This window comes from Benincasa hispida, chromosome 11, assembly GCF_027475165.1.
Source record: "Benincasa hispida cultivar pf3 chromosome 11, pf3_genome.v1.1, whole genome shotgun sequence".
Classification (NCBI taxonomy): Eukaryota; Viridiplantae; Streptophyta; class Magnoliopsida; order Cucurbitales; family Cucurbitaceae; genus Benincasa; species Benincasa hispida.
Genome location: NC_143488.1, coordinates 12,100,457 through 12,116,835, shown reverse-complemented (window position 1 = coordinate 12,116,835; position 16,379 = coordinate 12,100,457). Strand labels below are relative to the sequence as shown.

The following is a 16,379-nucleotide window of genomic DNA, read 5'->3' as shown; positions in this document are numbered from 1 at the left end:
ATGATAACCTAATTCATCAATTTCTAATACAACATCATAATTTTGTAAAACTTAATCGATGAATAAGACATGGAGCTCCTCTCAACTAATTTAACAACTTGTTCACATAACAAATGCAAGTAAATTTGTCCAATTAACTAACTAATGAATGCCCACTTGTCCACTTGATATCAAAATATCTACAATATAATACTTCTTCCTTATGTACTAAAGCGACTGATTATGGTTGATAAAGCACGAGAGCCACACTCTTAGCCTATTAGGAAGAAGTTTTCAATTGTGCACATGTACATCACATTACAATATGATATTGGCAAAAGTTACCAAGGCCTAAAACATTCATATTTTTCAGAACCAAAGCAACAAATATCACATTCACATTAGGAAGCAGAATGTAAGTATTTAAGAAAGTGAGCATTGCTGCATGTAAATCATGTCCTATGAGCATTACTCCTCGTTAAGAACAAAACCTTATGTAATGAATTTATTACACAAGTTTTTAAACACCTTCATGATTAAATACATTTAAAAACTAATAAATATGAAAAAGTAACAACAATTTCTTAGAAGTTGAAGATTGACTTTCTTACCTCACCTTTGATAAACTAACGAAAGAAAATAATAATATTAATTAATACCAAAAACACATGGTTTTGACTATATTGACTTCAACTTTCAAAGTCAAAATCATCAAGCAAAGGTAAGCTTCATGCAGCTCTAAAGTCAAGTAATCATCTTTCACAATAAAAGTAACAATCATATCCACAGACCCATACCCATCTTGGAAAAAAAACCCAACTTTTTGTAGATTCTAATTCTTATAAGAATCGAATCAACTCATCTCTTACACGACAAATTGCACCATTGTCACTCAGTACATGTGTCGCATCGTGTCGTGTCCTGTCCTGTCGCTTCAGACAACTCATTGACTGCCCATTCCCGAGGTTTCAACTGTAAACGGTGGTAAATTCCGGCGGCCCACAAAGCTTAACTTCAACTACAACCACCGCATACGACGGCGGAACAAACCGGCAACGGCCTAATCGAGCAACGGGTTCAAAAATTTCACTTCCCTTCGTTGAATAAGAAAAGAAAAAGAATTAATTGTTTTTTCAATAAAATTTAAGATCCACACACCTCGATAACGATGTTTCATCAACTTCGATTTAATTACCATATTGTCCTCCATTCCTCTCACTGGCTAGCACAATAAATTTAATTCCAACCCAAAACTCAATCGAAAGGAAAATTGCGCCCAAACCCCCCAAGGGGTAGCGGAAGCCGTTTTGCTGTTGATTTTGATCGATTAAGCCGATTTTGTTGATGGGTTCTTGTCATTCGTCTCCTAAACGGCGGCAGAGTAGAGGCGGCGCTTATTCTGCCTCTGCAGCGCCGGCTGAGGCTCCGATGGCTTCTACAACAGAGTCATTTTCTTCTTCTTCTTCTTCGTTTTTGTACTCGACAACCAGTAAGCCGCGTTGGTGGAAGAAGAATTCGACTAAAACTTTTGGGGTTGGGGTTTGTTCAGAGAAGGTCCATGAATTTGAGGTTCCGGGGAGGATTTGTTCAAATGGGTCATCGAGAATTGCTTGTTTGTATACGCAGCAGGGGAAGAAAGGGGTTAATCAAGACGCCATGATTGTGCAGGAGGTTAGTACATAATTGTTGTTCATATTGTTACATCACTTTGTTCTTTGTTCTTCGTTTTAAGTTCATTGATAATGCCCCTTTAAGCTTACACTACATCATATGAAAGTAGCTGTTTGAGGGACGATGTGGAGATCCTACTGATTTTCTGGATAATCTTAGGGATTTTTCTTGTAATTGTTCTTTCTTTTTGGTATGTCAATTGACATGGTTTTTTATGCTCTTTTTAACTTATGGGAAGGGTTCTTGTTCTTTCTTCTTAGTGTCTTTCTGTTTGAGGATTGATATTCAGCTTCTGACATGGAAAAAGAACATTGTCATTCCTAAAGAAGAAAGAATTGCTATCTCAACAGTCCATATTTTGTGTACTGTTCATGTACTGACTGTTCTGTGTCTAGTAGAGCATTTGTGGACTGAAGGTTCATGGCAGTTACAAGCACATTTTTTGGATCAGGTAGGAACCAATAGATTGCTACTCCTTTTAGTGGTTTAAAGATGTAAAAGTAGATGAGTTTAGGATGCTTTTGGGATGGTGCAAAGTACTTAAGAAAAAGTTCATGGGTTTTGGTTATATAGTTAAAAATAAAATTTAAAAATTGAAACAAAACCTTAAAAGTGGAAGATTGGTAGAAGAAGTACCTCACTTAGAAGTAGAACTTATCCAAAACTCAGTAGTATGGTGACGGAATATTCTTTAGTCCCTAGGATACTTACTGAAAATCCTATACTCCTTGGAGGTTAATAGTTTTATCTTCTCTACCTTATGAACATACCTGCAGTAACTTTTATGTTTCAGATTTACAACCCAATAAGCAGTCTTAGAGGTAATTTAGGTTCACAAAAGGTCCAAAAAAAGTTGTATGTTGGTTCCAATAATTGTGCCTTACGTCAATGTCAGGTCATGTTTTACTATTTATATTAGACATGAATAGCGAGTGAGTGTTCATGTTCTTGGCAGGACATTTCATAAGTTGTGAGATTGCCATATTACTCATGAATGTTCCTCCCAGGAGCTTCTGAAAATTGTATCAAAGCTAAGCTGTACAAATCAGTTCATCAGGTGTTAAGTTACATTGTTGACATGACAGGAAACTTCAGGAGCTGTTTAGCAGCTTGTTTTACAAAACATTCCTAAAAATCTACTTTAAAAAACTTTGATTGCTAGAATTTTTTCAATAGGGTAACTGCTTGTTTCGTGCTTTAGTAGATTAGGTATTCTAAGTGATAAGCCTGTTTAAGTTACCAAAGATCTTTGTTTCTCAAACTCTCGCTTGACAACAAATCATACCTTTCTCGGCCTTTTGGCTAAGATCAAGTGTAGCTTGACAACAAATCACATACATACATAATAAACATAAGGTGATTTATATCTCAAACGAAGTGTCCTCTCATTATTCGTACTCTTAAAATAGAAAATAGAATTCAAGAACTCCTAAACACTTCTTAGCTGCCAAGTTAGTTTTACTTATTAGATACTATGGGTTATAGTGGCCAAAACTTTTCTTCATGTATGGAAGGTTTTGCCTTCTCTGTTTGGAGCAGACAAGCATTGAGGAACCCATAAATCGGTTCCTAACATTTGGTGAACTTCATTTTTTGATTGATCAGCTATTATAGCTATGCTATTTATCATATTATTTTCCTACTTGGTGCATTTGAAACCCTGCCATGGCTTGTATTTTGTTGTTAATTTTTGTCCAAGCTATTATGTATTCCTTATTTGTGAATAAGTGAATTACGTGCATCAGTACCTGAATGTTTTCTTTTAACAGTCACTAGTGGCGCGGGTCTTTTACTTTTCACTGCCCTTTGGATTAACTTGGTTCAAATACTTCTTACAGAACTTCAGTTCGAAAAAAGATACAGTATTTTGTGGGGTATTTGATGGTCATGGTCCTTTTGGACACATGGTTGCGAAAAAAGTTCGTGATACCCTCCCTCTAATCCTGTGTACACAATGGACATCTAAATCAAATGAAGATCAAAGCAACCTCTTTCAGACGAGACATTCCCGAAGTTCAAATTCTGAAGATTCTGTTGCTCTAGATGGAGATGAAGATTCTTACAAGTCATTTGAGGCCGAAGAAAATGAAAAATTTCCCAAGATGTTTCTACCCCTCAAAGTATCTTTACTGAAGTCCTTCAAATTAATGGATAAAGAGTTGAAACTGCATCCTAAACTTGATTGTTTTTGCAGTGGATCGACGGCTGTGACTCTAATAAAGCAGGTAATATTGCATCATGCAATGATATATATATATTTTGTGTATTTGTATACATAAATGTTTCTGTCAGAGCCATTTTATTAAAAGTTAAAAAGATCAAATCTCATTAATTTATTCTTCTCCTGATTGTTTTCCAAATTGACAAAATGAGTATGCTCTAAGAATAGGTAGTAATGACATATAAATTGGTGGAAGTTGCTTTAGAAATGGTGGACACAATGTTAAATGAGTGCACTTTGGAAATGGGTGGGAGAGACAGTTACACTGGTTGCATGGCAGCAACTGCATAAATGATGGCGATTATTAGCTTTCTACGTTTTCTTCAAAGATTTAGAACTATGTGTAGGTTTGTATTTAGGAGCTAAGTGAGGTGGAGGCGCCTCGCATCACTTGCATCAAGGTGCCGTCAATAAGCCATGCATTATTGCATACACATATCTCAATTATTTTTTTAATTAGAAAAACTGAAAAAGAAACAATACTATCATTAGGAGGAGGTTACAAAGGATGGAGATGAGGTGTTGCCTTTCCAAACCTTGGGAATTACAATAGTAATAATAATAATAATAAATAAATAAATAAATAAAACTTCCCAGTTAGCATAGTTATGGCAGAAAGTATAATCTGAAGTCTTTTGAGATGGAATACTAGGCAGAAACTTTAACTAGATCCCAGGAAGCCTTTAATGTAGTCTCCTCCCATTGGAAGGTCCTCTTGTTTCTTTTGAACCACAGTGTCCAGAGTCATTACCACACTTGTCAAGGCAACTTTTACAGTGCTAAGCTGACACCACTCAGAAGCTGAAAAACAACCTCCGAACTGCTCTTCGGAAAACATCAATTAATTCTGAAAACAGTAAAGGGGGTATTTCCAGCAGGACCTAGCAAAAACGCATGTGAAAAAGAATGTGTCTTTGATCATCCACATTCTTCTTACACAAGATGCACCAATTAGGAATTAGGGCATAAACAGGCGTGGTCCTCAAGTGGATTTCAACTTTGTGATATTGGCTTTCCAGATAGACTTAGTGTACAAGGGGTTTATATACTCTCTGCTACCCATCAATTTAGGGACAAGGTCCCTACCCTTTGAACAGTCTGACAAACGTTATGCAATAGTGTATCCTCTTGAATTAGCTACCCTGTAAAATCTTGGAGAATGGATAAGCTGATTGAAGAGCCGAAGAGGTATGTTAGCCATTTATCAACTTTTTTACAGCAGCTAGAGATGTGTCTTCATGGCCTTTGAATCTACTGTAACCTTCTGGGGTTGGGATCCAATCCTTAACTTCTATTTTGTAGTTGCTAGCTATGAATATATCGTATCCTTTCGGAGTTGGAATCCAGTCTTTAGCCTCAATCTGGTACTTGCTAGCCTATGATATTCCTCCAAAGAGCATTGGTTTTTCCTAATGAAACTGCCAGCCCCATTTTGCAAGGAGCGCCATGTTTTTTTTGCTTCTAGACCCCTTGCTCCAACCTCTCTGGAAATAGGTTGAGAGGTCACTTTCCAGTTAATTACATTCGGCCCCTCTTCATGCTTGTTATCATTCCAAAAGATCTCCCTGAACAGCTTCTCCAACCTCTTATAGTGGGTTAAATTGGGATGCTTTTATATTTTCTTAATTCTCTTATTATTATTATTATTCTCTCTCTCCCTTACAGGAGTTTCCATCTTTGAGCAGTAGTTTCTTTTCTTTAGTTCCAAAAAAATCAAAGGTTTGGTTTCTTGCTAGAAAAAACAAGGAAAATAACTTTTTTGGTCCTAGAGTTTTGAATATGGTTTCCATTTGGTCTTGTTACACTTTTACCCTTGAGTTTTGAGTTTATTTCCATTTTGTGGTCCCTCATCTCAAAATATTACATATTTACCTTTAAATTTTGAGTTCAGTTTCAATTTGATCCCAAGTTTCAAAAGTTTACACTTATACCTCCAAGTTTTCTCTAATGGCTTGCCTTTAGCTCTTTGTGTTATTTTACATTAATTAATTATAATAATTAAATTAGTTTTCATTATTTTTTTAATCACTACTAAAATTAATTAAAAAAATCCACATCATAATTTTTTAAAATTGATTAATTGAAAGTTAACACCAAAGATAAAAAGCAACCATTAGTACAAAAGTAAGGGTAAAAGTGTAAAATAAATAAATCTATGGTCCAAATGGAAACTAATTTCAAAACTCAAGGTTAAAAATGTAACATGTTGAAACTTAGGGACTAAATGGAAAAAAAGATTTTTTTTAAATCATCAATTGACCCAAAAGCTTAAGTTGATGGGTGAAGGCAAATTTAATATTATATCATCTAACAACTATCTTTTTTTTTTCCAAAATAAGAAAGAATTTGTACTGTGCTTTAGGAACTTCGGGCTAGAAGGATAGAGATTTGTGGTGGGACGTGATTGTTACAGAGATTTTGAGTTGTCTAGAGAAGGAATCAGACAATCACACTTATGAATGGATCTCTCTAGAGGATTGTTTGTCCCTACTGAAAGAAAATACTCTAAATTTTGAACTATTGGTGCTGTAGGTCTTTAACCATTAAATCTCTGTTTTAGAGTCCCATCCACACATTTGTGAAGTAAAATTTTCTGATGTTTGGAGTTTAAGTACTCTTGACAAGGTGCAAATCGAACCCAGTTCGTTGGAATTCAAATCCACTCTAAATGAAGTAAAATTTTCTGATATGGATCATTTATTTCTTGGATGTCCTTTCTCACCATATCACCTAAGCTCTTATATGTTTTAAACTGGAATGCGTTTTCTTCAATTGCTTTCATTGTTATTGTTTGCTTAATTTTACCAATCACCTCTTCTCAAGGCCAAAGTTAAAGTTATCTAGCTTAGTGGAATGAGGTACATCGTGATACTCGGCAGGAAAGAAACAGTAGGTTTGTTTTGGTTACTGAAAGGGATTTGCTAACTAATTGGGAGTATGTATATCGTTCTCATCACCTTTTTTTTCTTCCCTAAGAGGTCCCTTTGATTTGTACCCAATAGAGGATGTTTTGTTTTGTTTAGCTCCTTCAGGTCTGGTGTAAGCTATTCCTGTTCATTTCATGTATGATTGGAATTTGAAACTGTTTTTTATAAGAAAAATCTTATTTTAGACCAATTATATTACATGTAATGAACTTATAATTTAAGAGTAACATAGATTATTTTTTAGAGAACTTCAAATAATATACCCGGAAAGTTAATTCTCAATATATAGCATTGAGTATAAATAAGTATCTCTCCTTATTTCCAAGTTAAAAGAAATATATATACTGCACTGTCCATAATATACCATTTTATCTCATTATATGTAGCTAAACTGAACGTGAAAAATAACGTATTTTAGGGTCAGAACCTTGTACTTGGAAATGTTGGTGACTCGAGAGCAGTGCTGGCTACGATAGATGAAGATAACTCTTTGATTCCAGTTCAATTAACAGTGGACTTGAAACCTGACCTTCCTGGTAAATTCATCTACAAGTAGGAGATATACTAACATTTTTAATTTGGTCATTATTTTTCAAAAGTTCCATTTGAGTTCTTCGGTTCTTAATAAGTTCTAAATATAGCCTTTACCTAATATAAAACCTTTAAAGAAAAGGTGGCATTAGTAGCCTATTTTTATGTTGTTCATACTTGGGGGTCCAATTGCAAGTAGGTGGAATGGACTATTATAGTCCACCCCATGTTTGGGGTTGGGGTGGCCCAACCATTTTAACCTAGTGTTTTGTATAGTAAATACTATCGTAATGCCCTCTTTGCTACAATTTTCTATGTTTTCCACTCAACCTCTTTGTTACAGTTCTCATTCTTATTTGTTTGATCTTCTCTCTCCTGCAACCTCTCTCTTTGTAACTTCCTCTCGATTCCACTTCTCCACATTAGGGTTTCTTAGACAATTTTGATCTTGCATGCTTCACCTTCTTTGGGGTTTCGTCTTCTCCGTTTTTCTTCTACTCATTTGTGGACTCTAAGTGGGTTATTAAAGTTTGTGGGTTGTAATAGTATGTGTTTGAGATGGATACTATTTTAGTCTAGGTTATAATAGTTTGTGTTTGGAGTGTAGGTTATTATAATTTGGGTTATAATAGTTCGTGTTTTAAAGTGCAGGTTATTTTAGTTTGTGTTTAGGTTTTTATCTACTATTTTTTTATAATACAAGTAATTGTACCTATGTACTATTTTGAAAATATAAATAAGACCATATGTTTCACCAATTTATACCAAATGTGTTGGATTTTAAGTTATGTTAATATCCGTCCATTTTGGTCATTTTGGGATGTACCAATATTGGTGAACATGCATAAAATACATTAGATAAGTTATAATTCATATCATTCACCACCAAAGCTCCATTTTTTTTGGAGATACAAAAAAAAAAAAAAAAAAAAGAAGAAAAAGAAAAATCAACTCCATAATGTTGCAAACTTGCACAAAATACATATACTTAGGAGCATAATTAGGAACGATTATTGCAAAGTATATGTCACTGCCAGGATGACACAAAAAATATTGTAAACTGAAAGACATGATTCAAACAAACTAATTATGATCCATTATCTAAAAATAGTTGAAGAAAAAGATTGATCAGGTGTGATCGTGGAAGAAGACCTCGGAATACTCCAATTTGAAGGCCGATGGGAGAGACAAGAAGCTCTTTATACCTTGCACATTATGGAATATGATATTCATAAGCTTCATCCTTTGTCGGTTTTGTAATTTAGAAGTATCTTAGATTTGGCTCACAACTTTGCATGTAGTTCAACCTTTGTTTTATGCTTCTCTTTTGATCATTCTACAATCGACTTCACTTGGCTATTTTGGATGTCCACCACATCTCTAAGTACCTCTTCCACTTTAGAGTGTTATGCAGATTGCTTCCTCTTACTCCCTCTTGACGCATTTCCTCGAGTGTTTCGATTAGTGGGTGTTTCTTGCATCTCATCTTGTGACATGTCCACTCTGTGATTAGAAATTGATGGTATTGGGATGCCATGGTCCTGTGACGTACTGTTGGGAACACCATCATCCATATGCTCGGACACATTTGACCCAATGTCCCCAGGGGCCTCTGACATTGCCCCTATAGCTTGGTCCTTGCCGAAGACATAGACCCATTCATCAAAGTGTGGGAATAACTTGTGTAGAAGTCCCTTTGCTGTAACATGACTCTGTATGAAGAGGAAAGTGAATGTTATGTAACGCAAAACAATGTTAATACAACATGATTACAAAATTTTACCTTTAACCATCCATCGAATGTCTCCTTATTTGCTGTGATGCATTGAAATTCTTCATTCCACCTGAATTTGCTACAAGTTGGTCCTTTCATTTTTGCTATTGCTTGATAAGGTTTTTTCAGGTTTCGAACCCTGCAATCTATGGTGGGGTTCCTGGGATATTATGGTCAGGTATCTTTTCCACCATCATATGTTGTAGTTGCGCAAAATAGTCAAGTCGAAACTTCCCATTATCCGATGTCCATCCACCAATTTGGACCAAGGACACTAAGCATTCAACTAGCTTCGCTTCCTCTTCCTTCGTTCAAGTGTGCTTTGGGGCTCTAGTGAAAGTTGATATTATGCTATATACATATATGTAATACAATTAAGGTAGAACGAACAAAAATATAATTGTTATGTAATTGTTGAAGTTAATTACACAATATAGTAAACATAATTATACTACCAAAGTTCGAAATCAAGTCATTCTTACAGACAGACGTTCTTTGATCAAATTAGACTGACTTGATTTTGAACTTTGTCAATATAATTTTGTTTACTATATTGTGTAATTTACTTCAACAACTACATAACATTTTAATTTTAGTACGTTATATCTTATTTGTATTACAATGTACATATGCATATAGCAAAATGTCAAGTTTCGATAGAGCCCTAAAGCACACATGGGCGAAGGAGGAGGAAGCAAAGCTAGTCAAATGCTTAGTGTGTCCTTCGTCCAAGTTGTTGAATGGAGATTGGATAATGGGACATTTCGACCTAGCTACTTGGTACAACTACGACGTATGATGGCGAAGGAGATACTCGACTGTAATATCCTAAGAACCTCCACCGTAGATTGTATGGTTCAAAACCTGAAAAAAGGTTATCAAGCGATAGTATAAATGCGAGGATCAACTTGTAGCGAATTCGAGTGGAATGAAGAATTTCATTCTACCATAGTAGAGAAGGAGACATTCAATGGATGAGTAAAGATAAAATTTTGTAATCATATTGTACTAACATTGTTTTGCGTTACATAACATCCACTTTCCTTTTCATGTCCTACAACAAATGGGCTTCTACACAAGTTATTGCCACACTTTAATAAATTGGCCTACGTCTTCGGAAAAGGCCTGGCTAGGGGTAGGGTTAGAGGTCCCTGGGAACATCAGGTCAAGTTGCTAGAGCATACGAATGATGGTGTTTCCATTAGTGCATCACAGGACCATGACATCCCAATACTGCCGATTTCTAATCATGGAGTGGACATGCAAGGAACACCTATAAGTCACACTCAAGAGAAAGCGCACCAAGAGGGAATAAGAGGAAACAATGGCAAAGGTTCTAGGGATGCGATGGGCATCCAAAATAGCCAATAATGTCGATTGCAGAATGGCCAAAAGAGAAACCTGCAATAGAGGTTGAATTACGTGATGAAGTTGTGAGCCAACTCTAAGATATTCTTGAATTGCAGGACCGAAAGAGGGTGAAGCTTATGAATATCATGTTCCGTAATGGCTTCTTGCTGTTCTTGTGGCCTTGAAATTGGAGTATTGTGAGGTCCTTCTTCGCGATCATGCTTGATTAATCTTTTTCTTCAACTGCTTTTCGATAATGAACCATAATTAGTTTGTTTGAATCATGTATTCAAGTTTACAATAGTTTTTGTGTGCCATCTTGGTGGTGGTGGCCTATACTTGCAAGTTGTAACAGTCACTCCTAAGTATGTGTATTTTATGCACATTATGGAGTTGAACTTGTGGTTGTTTTTTATTTTTGTATCACCAAAAATGGAGTTTGGTAATGAATGATATGAACTGTAGCCTAACCTAATGTGTTTTTTTTGCATACAATATTGGTACATCCCAAAATGGATGCGTATTAATTTAACTTACAATCCAACACATTTTGTATGAAGTGGTGGATAAATGGTTTTATTTATATTTTTAAATATGATATTTCAGACACAATCAACACAAAATACGATAAAAAATTATGGAAAAAATCAACACAAGCTAGAATAAGTAGTACTTAAAATACAGACTATTATAATCTTGATCATAACAACTTGCACCCTAAACACAGACTATGTAACCCAGACTATAATAGTCTGCTTCCCAAACACGGACTATAATAACCTACTAAGCACTCTAAACGCCGCCTTAGATTTTCAAAATTTTCCAGCAAGATTTCCCTTAATATTATTTTTCCCCCTCTGACTATTATTATGAATTATTAATAATAACGTTTTAAACTTATGTCAAAGTTTATAGGGTAGACGTTAGAGACAAAAAAACTATTCACAAAACTATATTTCAGTCGTTAACATATTATTCAAGTTATCTGAAACGGAGTAGGCAGCATAGACATAACTCCACTCTTCTTTTTGTGATCAGGTGAAGCTGCTAGGATCCAGCAGTGCAAAGGAAGGGTATTCGCTTTGCAGGATGAGCCCGAAGTTGCACGAGTATGGTTGCCAAATAATGATTCACCTGGTTTGGCAATGGCGAGAGCTTTTGGAGACTTTTGTCTGAAGGATTTCGGTCTTATTTCTGTTCCCGATGTTTATTATCGTCACCTTAGCGCAAGAGATCAGTTTGTAATTCTTGCCACTGATGGGGTATCTTTTCCTTCTTTAATCATATATCTGATCAAGCTTTAAAGAATCTTCTAATTTTTCGTATTTGTAGTTTTCTATTTGTATGGAAGAAGGGTGCGTTTTCTTCTCGCTAGGTAAGTTCCCCAGGATATCGATATCCTCGGCATCGAGCTAGTTAGATGTTTCATTAGCGTGTTCCTTCTGGTATCTTTAAACCAGAATGAAGATTTCAGTTGGAAGTAACAGGCTTTCCGGCGAAAACGTGTTTAATCAAATCACCCTACATGACACAGGTCTGGGATGTTCTTTCGAATAAAGAAGCAATCGAAATTGTCGCATCAGCCCCTTCTCGCGAAACAGCAGCCAGAGCTCTTGTCGACTGTGCCGTTCGTGCATGGAGGCTGAAATATCCTACATCCAAAAATGATGATTGTGCTGTTGTATGTCTTTTTCTTGAGTATGAGCCTGAAGTAGAAGAAAACACGGAAACTTGCACAAAACCAGTGGAAGAAGTTTTGGCCACACCAAGCGATGACGCAAAAGACATCGAAGTTGATTCAGATGATTGTAGAACGACTGTTGTTGAGCAGTCAGGCACTGTACAAAGCTCTATTGAGATTGTACCTGTCTCCGACTCAACGGATGAGAAGGCTGTAGCTGGTGGCCGAAACCCGTCGAAGAGAAGCTTAGCTGAGTGCATTTCAAATGAAGAGGAGGAATGGTCTGCCTTGGAGGGTATTACCAGAGTGAATAGTCTGCTAAGCCTTCCAAGGTTCCTATCAGGTGACAAAAGATCCGGCAGTTGGAGGAAGTGGCTATGAAGTTTCTCTTTCTCAATTCATTTTTATTGTTGTCAGTTTGGAGGCAGAAAGTTCATATTTCTTGTGGATATAAATATCTTCATTTTCAGTGCTCTGATCTTGCAAATAAAAATAAATTTGTATTTGGTAATTATTTTACTTATATTTGGAGTGTTGTTTATAATCTCAATTATATTAAGCATAAAAAAAATCACTTCATTATATATGTTAAGAGTTAAGAGATATGGTTTGATCTTTCAAATCTTATTTATGTCATGTCTTGTTATTAGTGAATGGTAGATAATTAAGTTAAGAAAAACAAAGAAATGGATCTTTACTCCCTTGGATGTAGAATATGAAGAAAGTGAAGAGAGTGATTGAGGGTTGAGCCATAGCTCGAGTTGATAGAACGACAAAGGTCGAGGCCTATTAGGGTTTTCACGATTTGTGGTCAAACTGAAATTTTGATTTTGGATATATACCATACTGAGCTAAACTGCAAATATTCGATTTTCAATTTTAGATAATATATATAATGCAAATGGGTCAATTTGGTTTTGGATTCAATTTTCAAATATAAAACCAAATGTAACCAACCAAAGCAAAAAATTCATTTTTCTTATAATTTTAAATCGAAACGAGTTGGCATTTAAGTAAAAAAAAAAAAATTAGTTTGGTTTAGTTTGGTTGATTTTAGTGTTCACCCCTAGAGGCTATATATAACGATTGAAGTAGAGAAATGAAAGATCAATTACTAAAGCTCGAATGGCTTTAAGGCTCCCATAGAGGACGTTAAGAATTATATCTTTAGAATTATAGAATTGAAGTTTGAAGTTTAATTATGCTTAGACATCTCACTACTCTTTTAACTATGATGCTTCTATGACTTTGGTCCTTGTCAAAATGTTAATGTTAATGTTCAGGTTCCATTCTAGAGGAACTACGAAAACTACGCTCAACGTGACTTCTCTAATTTTAATATTTAGTTTCTTAAATCACTTTCTACACTTTATGAGTCTTTTTGCATTGATTTTATATAAAAATAAACATGCATTTTGACCATATATTCTTTTTTTTTTTTTTAGTATAAAATAACATACGATAACCATCACATGTGCAATCTTAATTGAGCCAACGATCTTCTAACAAAATCGAACTAGGTATAAATTCTATGGAATTACTTCAAATTTTTTATTGATGAATTATTAATTTAGGATTTGAATAATCTTAATTTAAAAAGTATAAAGTTTTAATTGGATAAAAGTACTAATTTAGGAATTTCATTAACTTGACTTATAAAGTAAATTTTAATTGATAAAAAGAATAATTTAGGATTTTAATTAACTCTCCCTACCAACTTAAGAGGTATCCACACACAATATTGTAAGATTTAAAAATGAGAGTTCTTTTGGTTGTTTTGCATTAGACAATATTCATTGCATACTTATATATTAACTTTTTTTTCTAACATACTATATGAAATTTTATTTGATAAATTTTATCTTTAGATGTGACACCTTGAACCTAAGTTTGAAGAAACTAACACATCAAATAACACTATTGTAACAACTAAAAACCCACCCTATTCAATTGTTATAAATACCAATAAATTTTCAAATTTGAATATATTAAACCTTTTGGGGCACTTATTAATTATTGCATGAATTCATGCCTATTGGTAGAAAAATTAAAATAATAGGGTAGTTTTAAAAACTATTTATAAAAGTATTCTACTTTTCAAACTATTTAGGAATATATATATATATATATATATATATTAAATAGGTCGAGGGTTCAAAATTCGACCTAGAGGTCCTTCTTTGTTTTTCTTTTTTAAAAAATTTTCATTTTATAAAAATAATTTCTAAAAATATTTTATTATTTTATTATTTTATTTAAACTCTAAAAAGAATACATTAAAAAAAATAATATCTCATAAAAATAAAAAAGTGTAAATTAAAATATCTCATTTATATAAAAATAATTACAAAAATTAATGTATCCCACAAGGCGGACGTCGTCGATTTCGAGCTGGTTGTTGTTGTTGACTTCGAATTTGAGGTTGCTCTGGTTCTTCTTGATGTTGCTTTGATTCTTCTTGATGTTGCTCTGGTACTTCTGCTGACGCTTCATGATATTAATATTCATTATGCTCTCCACGACCCCGACCATGTCCATGCACTTATGAAGACGAAGGACCAGCCTCTGAGTCATAATATCCTGAACCAAATGTTAGCATCATCATCATCGGACTAAAATAATCAGTTTGACTCTGCGTCTGCATCACAAGGGGTAACCCTTCCACATTATGGGCAACCTCATCAAACTCATCTTCTTCCCGTACGGGTCCTTTACGTCTAGGAGTTGGTGAAGGAACAATAGGTATATCGTACATATAATGTATCTCCTCCATATAGCTTTGGTTGTCACTACATATAGCAAGAACCTAGTTCCGATCATTCGCAACATCACGGAGTCCATTGTTGTTCGATCTCTGTGAATTATAAAATAATTAGATAATATTTAAAATAAATTTAAATTAAAAATAATTAGATAATATTCATTTATTTACCAGATGACCCACAACTGCTACCCAACGAATAACGTAGCACTTTGTGATATTATTATACCAATGAATGTAGTCTTGAGTGACATCCCTGTCAAACTGTTCAATAGAAACCCCCACTGCAATAAACCTTGCACGATAGTGCCATCGCACTACCAAATGTGCAACTTTTTCGGATCAATTTACAGTCCTTAAGTCGATATCATGCAGTAGGGGTTCATTATTACAAGGCGATGAGACATCCTGCTGAAAATCGGATTGTCTCATCACCCTGTCAGGAAGATGCCACTCACTAATGTGAAAACATATGAGAGGACTCATCGTCTGCCATTTGTTTTGACCATTCGTACAGAAATTGGGCAAAGTATGCATAATAATTTTGTAAGGCTTCCAAATAACTTGGACAAAATATTATATTGGAGAATATTGAAGACAAATACAATAAAAATGTGTATAAAATAATCAAATAGGTTCAATGTAATGTACCTGATCAAGTTGAAGTAGATCAAACATGTATCTGTACTGGCTTACTATATGTGTGGCTGTCCTAGTCACATAAAATTTGTCTCTCCACCTAAATTTTTAAATTGATAATTTAGAATCTAAATTAACTAGATCAGTGATATAAAAATTAAATTGAATTAAAACAACATACCGAGAACCGTAGGCTCGTCCAGCTAACTGAGCGTCATTAACATGTTGTAGTTGTGGAGCCATTATTGGAAATCGCTCCCAAGCCCATAGTTACAAAAGTATGAGAGGCCTAGCTATCTCTCGATCCTCAGGTCTTGTTGCTTTGCATAGTTATCTATACAACCATACCAAACATACTCCACCCCACGAATACCGCCCACATCATATAGGTTAGCTAATAGTGATAGGAACATCAAGTAAACAAAATGACTTGATTTTTTGGAAAACAGACTTCCACCCACATTTGTAGTATATATGCTCGCGCATATCTTATGACGATTTTCTCGTCTGCATCATCTGTGAGCTCATGGAATTGTGTTCCTAACCATATCAAACTTAACCTCGATCCTTTAATTTTTCGATAGGTGGGGTCACACCGAGATACAGTTGACAAACTTGTGACCAGTCATCGTACATCACTCCGGTGACCGGCTCACCGTCAATAGGTAACCCCAACAACACTTCTATGTTTTGTAGAGTGATAGTGCACTTTCCAACAAATATATGAAATGTATGCATCTCAGGTCTCCATCTCTTGACCAAGGCTGTGATTAGATGCCAGCCCAACTGAATAAATCCTAATCTGGCAACCCCATAGAATACAGATGTGCGTAGTAGAGGTAGTA

The 16,379-nt window shown here is 34.9% G+C and overlaps 1 protein-coding gene and 1 pseudogene across 1 annotated transcript; one reads left to right on the top strand and one right to left on the bottom strand.

Annotated features, from left to right (window-relative positions):
- Positions 1-774: 774 nt before the first annotated feature.
- On the top strand, positions 775-12,645 carry LOC120091260 (putative protein phosphatase 2C 6). Its single transcript, XM_039049212.2, has 5 exons — positions 775-1,650; positions 3,489-3,875; positions 7,217-7,334; positions 11,492-11,715; positions 11,988-12,645. The coding sequence occupies exons 1-5, from the start codon at positions 1,324-1,326 to the stop codon at positions 12,513-12,515; spliced, it is 1,584 nt and encodes a 527-aa protein (XP_038905140.1). The 5' UTR covers positions 775-1,323; the 3' UTR covers positions 12,516-12,645.
- A 1,842-nt stretch (positions 12,646-14,487) lies between these two features.
- LOC150032387 (uncharacterized) lies at positions 14,488-15,573 on the bottom strand (annotated as a pseudogene).
- Positions 15,574-16,379: the final 806 nt, after the last annotated feature.

What these genes read in the sequence shown, in the direction of transcription:
- LOC120091260 (XM_039049212.2), top strand. Translation starts at nt 1,324, where the DNA reads ATGGGTTCTTGTCATTCGTCTCCTAAACGGCGGCAGAGTAGAGGCGGC. An exon ending in CTTGAAACCTGACCTTCCTG is followed by an intron (nt 7,335 to 11,491) that starts GTAAATTCATCT and finishes TTTTGTGATCAG; the next exon opens with GTGAAGCTGCTAGGATCCAG. An exon ending in TAATTCTTGCCACTGATGGG is followed by an intron (nt 11,716 to 11,987) that starts GTATCTTTTCCT and finishes TACATGACACAG; the next exon opens with GTCTGGGATGTTCTTTCGAA.